The sequence below is a fragment of the Paralichthys olivaceus genome, chromosome 1 (genome assembly GCF_024713975.1).
Source record: "Paralichthys olivaceus isolate ysfri-2021 chromosome 1, ASM2471397v2, whole genome shotgun sequence".
In the NCBI taxonomy this organism is placed as follows: domain Eukaryota; kingdom Metazoa; phylum Chordata; class Actinopteri; order Pleuronectiformes; family Paralichthyidae; genus Paralichthys; species Paralichthys olivaceus.
In genome coordinates, this window is record NC_091093.1 from 14,014,239 (window position 1) to 14,028,147 (window position 13,909).

General features: G+C 39.9%; 1 protein-coding gene across 4 annotated transcripts; it reads right to left on the bottom strand.

Annotated features, from left to right (window-relative positions):
• Window positions 1–480: 480 nt before the first annotated feature.
• On the bottom strand, window positions 481–13,909 carry fam120b (family with sequence similarity 120 member B). Of its 4 annotated transcripts, XM_020108204.2 has the most exons (16): window positions 13,857–13,909; window positions 13,602–13,768; window positions 13,388–13,517; window positions 12,649–12,839; window positions 12,267–12,400; window positions 11,923–12,045; window positions 11,570–11,761; window positions 10,893–11,163; window positions 10,609–10,786; window positions 10,358–10,459; window positions 9,964–10,136; window positions 8,543–8,635; window positions 5,310–5,516; window positions 4,785–4,938; window positions 1,290–1,575; window positions 481–1,209 (listed from the first exon to the last, which is right to left on the bottom strand). In XM_020108204.2, the coding sequence occupies exons 3-16, from the start codon at window positions 13,509–13,511 to the stop codon at window positions 1,179–1,181; spliced, it is 2,259 nt and encodes a 752-aa protein (XP_019963763.2). In that variant the 5' UTR covers window positions 13,512–13,517; window positions 13,602–13,768; window positions 13,857–13,909; the 3' UTR covers window positions 481–1,178. The 4 variants fall into 4 exon arrangements, with proteins under 4 accessions (XP_019963763.2, XP_019963764.2, XP_069378501.1 ...); XM_020108205.2 differs by lacking the exon at window positions 13,602–13,768 and having other exon boundaries at window positions 13,822–13,908; XM_069522400.1 differs by having other exon boundaries at window positions 8,543–8,629; window positions 13,602–13,908.

Below are 13,909 nucleotides of genomic sequence, written 5' to 3' on the forward strand. Positions count from 1 at the left end.
CTCCACACTAACAGTCTTCATTGCATTTCCCTCCCAAAAGTTCCTGGAAACAGATTATACAGGTGTACAAACATTTAGCACTAATGTCCTGTTTCAGCTGTTATTCGATACCAGCGCTCCTGTTTTTCTACTTCACACTTTACTTTTTAAAGGATTATGGTGCTGGATACACATAGCGTTTAAGATCTTTGGCCTTTTATAGTCAAAGATAAGAGATGAAAACAGGCTTGAGGATTAACCATTAATCCTCTTCACACTGCAAAGAATTTCTATGTTTGTTTGCCGACTTCTCCTTTGCGCTGTTCTTTTCCGTCAAAGTAACACAGAGTACTATGTTTCCCTGAGGTAAATAATGTTGACAGGATTGTTTTAAAGAAACACAAAAAGACTACTTCAGTTTAAACTGGCAAATGAAATAAACTTTTCCCAATCTGTACACTCTGACTCTTCTTAATACTCAGTTTTCCACATACTGCATCCTTTAGATAGATAGATAGATAGAGTACTTTATTCATCCCCGGAGGGAAATTAAGGTGTCATAGCAGCTTGTGTATCGGAACACAACAAAACACAATGCAATAGAACAAAACAAAACAAAACAAAACATTTAGGTAAAAAGAACAGAAACAGAAACACAAGATGAATAGGCAGACAAGTAGTGCAGTGGCAATATGATGATAATAGTAATAATGATATGATGGTAATGTTATTGTTAGACAGTATATAAGAATATTAGTACAGTATATATTTATATATATATATATAGTATACAATATAACATAATATATATTTATATAGACAGTAATTATACCAATATAATAGCAGTATATAGTAATAATGGCAGCAATAGTATATATAATAATAATAATAGTAGTAGTAGTAGTGATAATAATAATATAATAATAGCATGTACACATGTATAAATATGTGTATATAGACTTGTAAATCCGAAGAATATACAGAGAATATGCAGAGTATGCAGAGTATGATATAATATGATATGATATATAATATATAGTAAGGTATAATTATAATTAGACAAACATTCCTGACAGCTAATTCACTAATCAGTTTGTTCACAGAAATCTGATTCCTTCTCTGCTTTCATCACGACTTTCTCATCCTCTTAACTCCTCAAGCCCTCTCCACTAATCCTCTGCTCTCTGTTCAGGGTCGAGTTATGTTCCTGGTGCAGGCGGCTGAGACCACCTGAGAGCAGAGGAGAGGAGGAAACGTGGCGTTAGAGAACAGAGGTTGAAAGAATGATTTTAGTGTTATATCGGTGTTACCTGGGAGCCAGTTGGTATCTTCCTCTGCTGCGATACGATCTACCTCTGGACTGTCCAGGAGGACGGTTCATGTTGTGGAGACCTCCACTGTGATGCTCAGGATAAGTACTAGGATGAAAATGTTGGCCTCCTCCTCTGTGTCCTCTATCCCACAGTCTCTCTCTGTTGTCATTTTCACTTCGGTCTGTTCTTTCCTCTCCTCTCTCCCTCCATCCACCTCTATGTTGATGCTCCCCTCTCACCTCTCCTCTTGTCCTCCATCCCTCACAACCACCTGAAGTCCAACCTAAAGATGAGGAGCAAAGCCAAAGTGAACTAAATTTATTCTGTAGCAGAAAACACAGTAAAACATATTCTTTCAATCTGCTTTAGATGATGAACATCATGAATTGTATCTGAGATTATTCTGTGTTTTTGTGTTTTGTCTGTGATTGTTTCCCTTGGGAAATTTACCAGGCTCAAATGGAAAAGTGTGATGGCAGGTGTTCCTGCACAGTGATGAAAGTTGTCCTCTGGAAACTAAATCTGGTTGAACAGCAGTCTCGATGAAATAGTTCTCAGAGTTCACACATTACATTACAAAAAAAAGCAATCAATCAATCTTTTATAGTGAATTTTTGGCTATTTTGGAGGAAAAGACGCGACAGACATGCACACATAATTTGCCTTAAAAATCTGTCCACAATTATTTCAAGGCTTCCCATAAAACACCAACAAAAAACAACCAAAGTTTAAATCACAGGGCAGACGAACAATCAACAAGTTTGACAGAGGAAAAAAAAGCTCACAGATCTACTTGTGAACAGCTTCAACAGATTTTTATGATTTTAACTTTCATGACAGTTTTTTAGATCATCACAGTCGACCACATTTGATTTGTTATGGATTTTTTTAAAAATTTGCTCGATAAAAAAAAAAAAGTTGAATGATGCATCCAATATTATTCATCCTCACTTTTCTCTGAAGGATCTTTGACAGGCGTGGCAGATTTTAATCCAATTACAAAGCACTGAAAATAAAACTTTAAGTCCCACTTAAGCTGGAGTTGTTGCTGGTTAGGCCAAAGTGGGCCACCATCCTCCCACCAATCTACTGCCTGAGTGTGAAAGTGTGGAAATAAGCATATGAAAGCATGAGGCACATCGGTGAACAATGGGTCAGACAGACCTCAAGTATCACAACTTTTTTTTACATCTGTTTAAGTGGTTGTTACGCCTGTTGTAAAGTTTCCCTGATTTAGATTCAGAGTAAAACCAAAAGTAAAACCCTTTCTTCTCTCAAATAAAATTAGGGAAAGATTTGTTTAAAGCATGTTATTTCTACATCAGAGGAGATTTAAATGTGTTTATTGGAAATTAACATTATCAGAGGACAGATTGGACGATAGATTAGAAGTACATCACTACTCTCAGCCACAGAAAAGTGTGGTCTAAGAAAATGTGAGCCAATCTGAAACTGATGTTGTTTTCATTTCCTTTTTTTTGTCTATTTTGAACTGAAATAAATTGAGAAGACACGAGAGAGCAGCTCCACTGGATTCACTGCTGGAGTGTAATTGTGAGGGCAGGCAGGCAGAGGAGATATTTGCTGAGGAGACTAAACATCAGGCCTGATTCCAAACAAAAACCAAACCAGGCCCTCAAAGATACCACATAGCGCCACCACTACTCTCACGCACACACATGCTCTCTCTCTGTCTCTCTCTCTCTCTCTCAAACACACACTCCGTATCCCCACAGTTCTGTAGTAATGATCGGTGTCTGTGTCTGGCAGAAATGAAACACTGAGGTATAAAGAGTGTAGCCTTCCATCTATAAAACCAGAAACATCCTCATGAGACCCACAAGGTTTGGGCAAAAAGCAGACAGTTTGGCGCAAACCGGAGACTCTCCACCAAAATGGCGAGCAGAAAAATGGTCGCAAAAGGTTTATTAGTCGAAACAACTGGTTCAGATTTCATAGGCAACCACTGAGTCGTCTTCTAAGATTGACGATAGAGTCGGATGGAGAGTGTAAAACTACAGACATGTCTTGTACCGACAGGGAGCATGACCTAAGTCTGCACACTACAGTGAAAATCATTATACAGAAAGTTCACATTAACGCTTCTGTAAAACAAACTCAAGATGTCAAAAGTGTGAAAAGGTTGGAAAGACGTCTGGAGAACCAGAAAGAGAACGACAGCGATAAAAAAGAAAAAGAACCAGAGAGAAGGAGAAGAGAGAATACTGGATGAAGAGTAAAACAGGGGAACAACTGAGGGTAAGGGGAGTGGAGGGAGGGGGAGACAGAAGAGAGAAGCCTGTAATCAGCTCGTCTTGTTGTGTGTCTTAAAATAGAGCTCTCCCAGCCTATAAACAGAAACCTACTATTACTACTGCACTGACAAAGCAAGTCTCGGACCGGAGCATGCACGTGAGCATTTGTGTGTGTGCGAATGCACGCCATGGTATGCATTAAGGCCACAGCACACATGGAGCTTGTTACAGCACAGCCCTCTGGGTAATGTGGTTCTTCGAGGGACACCAGAGAACTACAACCACAGATCAACTATCAGATTATAACGTTGCTTCTCTGTTTAGCTCCAGGAATATTTTCATCAGTTGTTCATATGAGCTACAGTTTGTTCAGGCCACTCAGATCACTAGAAGCCTCTTTACGAGTGTGTAGGTTGGAGAAACAAGGACTTGATCAAAACATAACTACTGGAGCATTAAATATAATACTGACATCATATTCACACTTTTATAAGACGTCTTTTGGGATTTGTAAGTAAGTAAATAGAGTTAAAATGGGGAGAGAAAGAAGGATATGACATGTGACAGAGGTCCCACAGTCAGATTTAAACAGAGGACATAGTGGTTACATGGTATGCACATTAACCACAAGGGTGAAGGAGGAGAAACCCCAACATTCTTAATTCAGGTCAAAAACACTTTTCTCTCTGACTTTTATTTAAACAGGATGGTCTCAACATCCTGGCAGTGTAATTATGCCACATGAAAACAACAAAATCTCAGCAATTAAAATATGCATGAAGTTAAGTTTTCATCTGTGTTTGTTTGCCTGTTAGTTAGTTAGCAGGATTAAACAAAGAATACTGGATACATTACCATGAATCTTGGTGGAAGGATGTGGTATGGGACATATTTAGGGGGTTGGTATCGACGAGCGTGTGCAATTTTGTACGGATCCAAATAAAAATCTGGATCTACTGGATTTAAATGTGGTTTGGGTGCAGGCTTTGTTCAGCCACTGTATGTTAGATGATGTGGCCTTAGCTTCGCATGATTTACATGCATATATACAGAAACATCTTTTAAAAACACTCTGACATGAGCTGAGAAACAAAAACTCTCAAACACTGGTCACAAGAGAAAGACATTGATTTCTTGCACTGAGAGAAATCTGTCAGAAGCAGGTGTCCGAAGCAGTTAGACGGTGGGACAAGTCAAACAAATTATTGTTTGTTATTTAGTCAGTCAGATGTCTCACCTGCATGTCTCCCCCTGTATCCGGGTACTGAAGTGGATTTATGACTTTGCTCTGGTGCGATGGGTGTTGGTCTTGACTGCAGGACTCTGCCTCTCTTCCTGCAGGTTTCTATGAGCTTCTCTCTCAGGTGGAGAAACAGGGATAGACGGGAAGACTGGAGAGACACGGAGACAATAAACTCTTCAGACTACATTCAAATACACTTAATACCTGGTGCATGCCCCTGCCAGGGTGCAACAGTCCCCTCAAATTAAGCTGCACCAAATTTTACACACTCATAGATATCATTTCCTAATAATTTCCCAGAATTCAATGAATTCTTCCCTGACCCATAGCACATCTTTCATGGAAAGTTCAGTTACATTGTTTTGTGTAATCCTGCTTACAAAACAAAAAAACTAAATAAAACCTCCCCTCAAAAACTTGTCATATACAGCAAACACACACACACACACACACAAACACATATATGCACACAGACACACACACACAGAATCCCCATTGTGTATTCCTGTCTCCACTCACATCACTGTCTAGCAGCACAGTTGTCTCTGTCCCACTATGTGCCAGCAGGTACTTTGACTGGAACAGCTGTCCATCAAAACTGTGCCAGGGCATCAGGGCAGTGTTGGGCAGCGGGTAGCCGCTGGCACAGTTTGCTCCCAGCAGGTGGCTCAGCCCTCGGACATAAAGAGATCCCAGCTGTACTGCACGACTGGAGAGGAAAGGCAGCTGAGAGCAAAGAAAGAGAAATATTCTTATGGTTGATCTGTATCACACTGCTGGATAGTTTGGTGATGCTTCTGTCACCAAACTTGTACTTTGAATCCACAAATGAAAAAGGGACTTTTCTGTGTCACCAGCAGGTCACAACTGATTTCACCACATGTGGTAATAAATTCCTCCAGGTCAAAGTCTAACAAACCACCTGATGGATCCTTGACCCCAAACAACAACAGACCACACAGCCGGTCACTCGTCTGAAGGTCCCAACTCTTTCTTTTGCTAATTAATACATCTTGCCATTAATATTATTACAAAAAATGAATCTTCATTTGACAGAAAAATCTTTATCCTCAGTCCACTTTCTGTGACTTTAGTGGCAGAGGAATCAATCACACCTTCACTCTGAACACCACAAACATGCAGCATCATACACACACTCCTGCAGTAAAGAACCATCTGCTTCTTCAATATGCTTCACGTCACTAACCAGACCAAAGTCCTGAGAATTTCCCTCACAACTGTTAAAACAATTAACATTTCACAACCCCAATTTGCACAACCTTATCTGTTCAATCCTGACACAAAAGTTACACAATTATATATGACTCAGACCACCCACTTCACTGTCACTCTGTTCAATGGCACACTGCAGTGAGGTGTCGATCTACGGATTCACTCAAAGTAAACTGCATTAATGAAATCAGACAAACAGACTGTGCACTCTCAAGCTATTCTTAATGCTCCTGTTACGTACCATATGTGTTAAAGTAATTTATTTTATTTGTTTGTTTTTTTTACAGTGGCATCATATTATGATTAAATCACAGGGTTTTGTTGTTTACAGATTTATAAAAGCCAACACAGGAGAGAGGAAAAGAAGAAACCAGAGGAGGACAATAAAGAAAGAAAAGATGATGGAGAAGCAGAGAGAAAGATAGCAATGATAACAGCAGGCAGATGCTCTCCATGTGTTTTCTGTTCTCACCTGTCATCTGGTACATAGCACTGATAACATGGATTACCTGTATACACACACGCACACATGAACACACACACACACACACACACAAACATACAGCCCTGCTTGCCACCTGCTTCCAGTCAAACACAGCTTCACCTTCAGAAAACAATGAACCACTGAACAGAGACACAAAAGCCTGAAGGAGCTAGAGTGAGAGAGAGAGAGAGAGAGAGAGAGCAACATGAAGAGAGACAGAACAAGAGAAAGCAAAAACCAAAAGAGCATCAGAACATACAAAGCAAGAGACAAAGACATAAGTGTATGTGTGTATGTCCGAGGCGGAGTGTGCAAGTTTGTGTGTAAATAGCTCCATGTGGTGAACGCCAGCCATCACAATCAAAGTCCCATTGGGAGTAATGGGACTGTACTGTAAAGCGCTTTGAGTGGTCATCAAGACTAGAAAAGCACGGTATAGTAAATACAAACCATTTACCATTTCATGTTGAGAAACCGCCTTCCAAAGGGTTAGGGTTAATCATTTGAATAAACTGTTTGTATCTTATTATTGTGCTGTTATGAAACAGAGGATGATTTTCACTCTGTGCAGATATGTGTTCAATTAAGATTAAGTGCAATGCAACTTCATGTTAAAAATGCAATCTAAAGTAGATTTTTTTCCACATCACAGTGTGTTTATGTGTGTGTGTGTGTGTGTAGTTGGTCCATGCAGCAGTCCCTCAGCTAGCCCCCGCTCCTGCAACCCTGAACCTCTTCCAGACAGCATATTCAAATCAACGCCCAGTCCTAATTATTGTGTAGAAAACAGACAAGCAGCAAAAATACAAATTACTAGACATAAGTATGGTAATTAAGCAGTAAAAATAAATGGGGCTACAACAAGGCAGTGAACAGCACTCTGTGAGCGTTTTCCCAGAGAATGGTGGGACACAGCGGATTCTGATTCTAGTATCAGTCAGATCAACCCAGCTCACAGGAGACAGCACTATACAATCAATTCATGATTATTTTCATTATTAATTAATCTAATAATTACTATTTAATCATTCAGTTGAAGATCGAGAAAAGGCTCATCACAGACAAATTCCCACATTTCAGAAACTGAAAATGGAAAAGTTTCATTATTTTTGCCTCCATGTTCTTCCGGCGTCAGCACACACAGCATCAGTAATCAATGAACCACCTGTGGTGTAAAAGGTGATCATATGGAAGATTTTTCTATCAGATTAAAATGTTAATTGGCTCTAGAGGTGCAACACTTTGTCCATCAGGAGAAAATGAATCCGCTATTAACCAACACATTACATTCAAAGCAAAAATGCCAAAGATTTGATGTTTCTGCAGTGAAGGAAAATCTTTCTGCGTTTTATTGATTATTAGGAATTCAATATTTTGGGGTTTAGTTGTTCAGACACAGTAAGATATTTCTAGACATCAACCTGGAATGGAATTTTTTAACCATTTTAACAAATAAAACATGAAAATAATTATGTTAAATAGCAGTTCTATTTGGCAGAAGTTCATATTGTTTGATCCTTAACTTTTTGCTGTTTCAGTGATATTCTCACATTACAACATAATCTGTACTGAAACCCTTTGGTTGCCTTTTTACATTGACTTAAGGTCATGTCTGTACAAACTATGAGCACACCTAATTCATTACAGCTTTTTTTTCATACAAAAAGTAGGCACAGCAATAAAAGACCTGGAAACCCTCTGTGTTGTTATTTTGAAGTTTTTAAGAAGGTGGAGACTCTCAAACAACAGTTTATTTGTATTTTTCGTCTCATTGTTTCTTCACTTTCTAAACCCGGAAATATATTCTGACCTGTGATTGCCACAGGACGACAGTTTACTGTAAACTGCAAAGAACATTGACTTCTTGCAGCAGGAAACACAAGACCACATGTTTGCTTCAATTGAAACATACAATTTAGGTGAAAGTCTTAAAATTGAAGTTTATTCTAAACCACAGTTTTAATGAAAGTAACAAAAGATATTTAAAAATACCTGAACCTTAAACAATATCTGTGTATTTTTACTTCTAACTGACCTTGATGTACTGAAGCTCCTGAGGGGATTTCATGCTCAGACAGACGGCCTGACTCAGGTAAGCGTCAACGTCCTCTTGAGACACAGCCTGCACCTGACACACACACACACACACACACACACACACACACACACACACACACAATATATAGTCTGCCAATTCAATCACATTCCAGTGTGTGTTCTGCATGGGTCAGTTTGTTTTGTCTGCTCTCTATGCAACAACTCAAGCAAAAGAAACAATGCTGAATACAGAAACATGGCTGCCCAGTTGTGTGTTCAAAACAAACAAACCCTGAAGCTATTTCAACAGAAGAGTGACGAGGGAATGTGAATGCAGTAGAATGAGACAACAACAGCTACTGTTGTCTGCCTCATCTTCGATCGTCTACTCGTCTAATGGTCAGTGTAACAAGCTGCTTCTCTGCCTGTTTGTTGGTCTCATCCATTTAAATGAAAGGATCCCAGTTCTGACTACATCTAGATCTTGACATCTTCAGCCCCTTTGAGTTTTTGAGATTACATAATATTGCCATTTTAGCTTTACACTGAACCAAACATGTTGACATATTGTGTTGTTGGCTCTGTGATTACCTCTGATGCCGACGAAAAGCAGAACAAGAATGCCATGTTCGTACATTTTATACAGAATAAAGGCACAATATTTCTGCCATGAACAGGTTGAGATTATTTCTTTGCAAACAGAACCTTTTCTTCCTCTAAGGTTCACATTACAACCTGTTTAAAATGAATTGGTTACAGCCCTGATAAATGAATTGACATTAATTTTTGTTTATCTTCTGCAAAATGACGCAAACTCCTTCATCCAGGTAATCTACTGCGCTGATCTCTGTTGTGATCTCTGCTCCATCAGCTGACGTCAATGTAAAATGTACCAACAGAAAACACAAATCTCTGCTTCTTTTCACATTTCTCTTACAACAGGATCACAAAGAGCACATATGTTTATAGTTAAAATTTTACAACCAAAATAAGAACTGAGGCAAATGAAGCTTCTCTTGAAATATTCAAAGCCCTTGAGTGGTTATCAGACCTCTTGTTGACACAAGAGCTTAACTTACAAAGACCTGTGTCTGTGGCTAAACTGGGCACTCAGTGGGTGATAATGGCTCACACCAGCCATGACAAAAACAACACAACACAGACGTCAACAACTCATGTTTAACTTCACATCACAAGTTGAATTAAGAGCACAATAATTGTTGTATGTGTTATAGATGTAAATCCCAATTCAAAAGCTGACTTGTGTGTTTTAATTGTCACCAAATACATTTGGTCTTTCATTCCCTGTTTACATAAATCACCAGGTGTAGCTGTACAACACATATACTAACGTTATCTCAGCGCCTAAATACAAACTGAGTACGCAACTGTTTAATTTAACAGAAAAAGATGCATTACCTGCAGGACTATGTAAGTGACCAGACAGAGCACAGCCAGGAGAGAGACTTCAATGCTGCCGTACAACTCAGTGAAGTCCTGGCAGTCAAGTATCGTAAGGAAAGACGTCAGACGAAGGGCAGAAACATCAGAACCAGTGCCAAACCACAACAAGTCCAAATTGGGACGACCACCTACAAATGCAGATAAAGAAGACTGATATATTTAATATATAATATATATAAACGATAACAGAGGGAAACCTTATTCCCAGGAAAAAAAATGTGTTGCATATTATCTTCGGCATTGTAATTTAAAGTGTACCATCCTCCCACTGAGAACAAAATTCAACTTGACTAATGTTTGGTCCAAAATTTAGCTCAGGAATACTTTGAGATAGATATTAAGACAGTACACGGGAGGTTGACTGGGACAGGGTGGACCATGTGAGGTTCCTTCAGTGGGTTTCCGGGGAAAACAAACCATTCCCTGATCGCTGGAGTGTCAACAGTGCTGCCTGAAAACACAAACAAAATCAAAGTCAAGGCTCCACAGCTAAGCCTGTATTTCTAGGGTGCATCGATGTCAGTGTGTTTACAATCTTAAATGTGAACTTTTGTCTTTGTGTACATAATTGGGACCACTCCAGTAACTTTACTGTCCTACCATCATGATCGAGCAGCAGTCCGTAGATGCGCTGTCTGCAGGATTTGAATACGAGGGCCTGAGGCAACAGTTCAGTGTCCTGCTCATCCTCCAAAGTGTTACTACATTGGACGACTCCCTCAAACACAACAGGGTAAACCATAGAACCCTCTGCTGCTACATGCTTCTCTCTGCATGCCTGGGGAAAACCACATAGAAAACAATATACAGATAATCTGGCACTGGCGGACCTTATAAGACTTCTACAAGAGACATACTGTAGATGTATATGAAACATAACATACTTTTAATATTTCTGGACTAACGTATTTCTTCAAGGCAATCGCAGAGGGACGTGCAGAGATGTCACCCCGCTGCAGGTCTTCCTGTCCAGGTAGTAAGTAGGAGCAGATCCCTCTCTTCAGTAGCTCTCTGTGAGGAGCTGACAGATTCATGCATTGAAGGATGTGCCCAGTCTCTTCCTCCTCCCCGCCCCACAAAGAGCTCACATACTGGGATACAGCTAGCACCATTTGCGCCTGGGGAGCACCAAGTTGTGGTGCAGGATTGTTTTTCCTGGGAAACAATGAAGCAAAATTGTCATGTTATGTCATCATCTAAAGTTCAACTAAGATGCCTCACTGTAAAATGTCTAAACAAGATGAAGGGTTTTTTTTTTACTCTGCAAACAAAGGTCATCCATTTTGGTCGAACAGCTCCAGACTGATCTTGACATTGACTATGAAAACTGAATATACAGCAGTTAAAAAGTTGTTTTCTAGATGTGACTAAAACAGGCTTGGAAAACAATTTCATGGACCATTTAAAAAATATTATGAAATGAAAGTCAATATCCATGTTTTTATAACCAAACACATTCAGCAACAAAAGTTGGTATTTGTTTGGATTCGGATAAAAAATAAAATAAAAATTCTGTGGAAGAGGCAATGTTGATTGTGAGCAAACACCAAATGTTTGTCACCTGTATGTTGCCATGGCATTGTTCCTGATGTGCTGCATCTGCTCCTTTGACACCACATCGTTACCAAGGAGACAAGCCAGCAGTGGTAGCTGGGGGACAGCTAGTCCGATGGCTCGGCAGAACCTCTGTCGGTCGTACAGGACTGTGGTGAAGCTGTTTATTCTCAGCTTTTCCACTGACAAGTAGGGGGCACTTAAAAAAACAAAACAAAAATTATATATTTTTAATCCAACCACAGCAAAGTACCAAACAATTAAAGATTTAACCTGTTAAGAGCAAGATGTGATTGGGAAATGGGAAGAGACTCTGACTGCTTTGTTTACTAAAAATAATTAATGATAATTTCGACAAACCTGTCATATATGATGAAGTCTGAGTCCTGTCCCAGAATGCCCATGCAGCAATGCTGACGAGCGTAGCTGGCAATTTCATAGTCAGCCTCCTGTACTGAGCAAAACACTTCCTGTCCCAAGGACCTTTAAATTAAAATAATATATTTGTTGTTTGTCTGTTAATTAGCAGCATTACACAAAAGCTACTCGACGGATTACATCGTTTTTTAACATTTTGTGTTTTTCAACATTTTCACTGATATCCCAGGGAATAATTCATGATGTTGATGAGAAAAGGTTGTTGGGCCTTGGTGGAGATACAGTACGTGCTCTACTGAGTGCCATTCTAGTTTATAAATGCTAACCTGAGAGCAAAGCTTGTGAATGCTGCCAGACCAGAGGGCAGACAGAAGAGCTCTCTTCCAGGCTGCTCTCCATGTTCCTTGATGTGACGAAATATTTTAGAAATTTGTCCATTCACCCTGTGTCTTCTCTTTACCTACAGACAGGAGAGAAACTTTGAATACAGGAGTTTGAGACTGCATTAACTCATAAGAGCAACTGAGTAAACTCCAGGCTCAGCTAATGCCTACATTATCTGTTCATTAATTATGTTACTAAAGACAGAAGTGGATTGAGAGTCTTCCAGCAGGTGCAATTTAAAGATATGTAGAGTAACAGCATAATCACTATAGCTTCTAAAATAAATTACTCAAACACCTCCAGATTACATTATTTTTTCCTCACCCACTCTTGTCTCTTCTGCTCTTCCACCACTCCATCAAAGAAGAAGACCAGTCTGATGCCTATGGAGTTGAATGCCTCCACCCAGCTCTTCAGGACATCCATGTATTCCCTCCACTGCCCCCCACACACCCAGTTCTCACACGTGTACCAGTGGCACAGACAGGCCATCCCATCCACAACAAGTGTGGGACCTTCATGAAGAGTCAAAACATGAATGTAACAGAGAGCCAGCCAGCATGTCAACACTAACCTCATATGTCTTCACCCCGTCCATTTGTTTGTTCTTTACTTTGTTTGAAATCAGGATTGCATAAAAACAATGCAAAAGATTTTCACGAAAATTAGTGAAAGGGAAGAACCTGTTTAATTTTGGTGTTGTTCCAGATCGGGGGCAGATCCAGGATGTTTTCCCCGTTTCTCTTTATCATTGTGAGATAAGTTTGACTGATTTCCCAGGGAAAGATTCATGGATCTTAATGAAAAAAATCAGGCAGAGCAACTTGATTGATGGTCAGGGGATTGTAGGGTCTTGGTTGACAATTGTGCTCTTTTGAGCTCTCTTCAATTTTGACTCGTATTTTGTGGGCCCTAGTAGCTTTAGACTTTGTTAACTTGACAAAATAATAAATCAGACTTGCAGCTAGGTCTGTGCGGTAAAGGGGGTATAGAGCATGTGAGATAAGGGAACTTTAAAACGTATTTTAAGTTAAAAAATATATGTTCTTGTACATCACTCTACCTGTGCTGTGGGCTGAGGTTGTGTTTCTGGCAACGTGTTGTGAGGCCATCTTTCTGAGGTCCACAGTCACACACGCTTCTGGACAGCAGCGCTGCATGAAGTTCTGCAGACCCTTCACACCCATCGATCCCTGCACACAACAAACAGCAGCACGCACCGTCACACTGGTCTCACCGGGAACTGTAGAGGTAACTTAGGAAAGAAGATGTATTACCCCAGAATGTTCCCAAGCCCTCTATGTGTTTTTACACCTCTCCTACTTCCTCTGCTCGGTGAATGGAGCTGGAAGCTAACAGTTAGCTTAGCTTCGAACAGTTCATCAGTCAGAAGCAGCAGCGTCTCCCGTCTTCACAAGCCAACTCGTCTTGTCATAAGTAAAACCTGTAAACTCGTGTACAATCGGGTACTACGTTAAAATGTGAGGAAATGCTTACTTTGAAATACTTTTACACACACGAGCAGCGTTTACCGTGTTGTGTTTTGGTGTAAATGCAAATGACTTCCTGTTGTGTACGCGTGGCG

Excerpts from the sequence above, each read along its gene's own strand:
- fam120b (XM_020108204.2), bottom strand. The coding sequence starts at position 13,511 with ATGGGTGTGAAGGGTCTGCAGAACTTCATGCAGCGCTGCTGTCCAGAA. Across the intron at positions 11,164-11,569 it reads AATGCCATGGCAACATACAG|GAAAAACAATCCTGCACCAC; the intron begins GTGACAAACATT and ends ATTGTTTCCCAG. Across the intron at positions 10,137-10,357 it reads TGTCCCAGTCAACCTCCCGT|GTGGTCGTCCCAATTTGGAC; the intron begins GTACTGTCTTAA and ends CTGCATTTGTAG.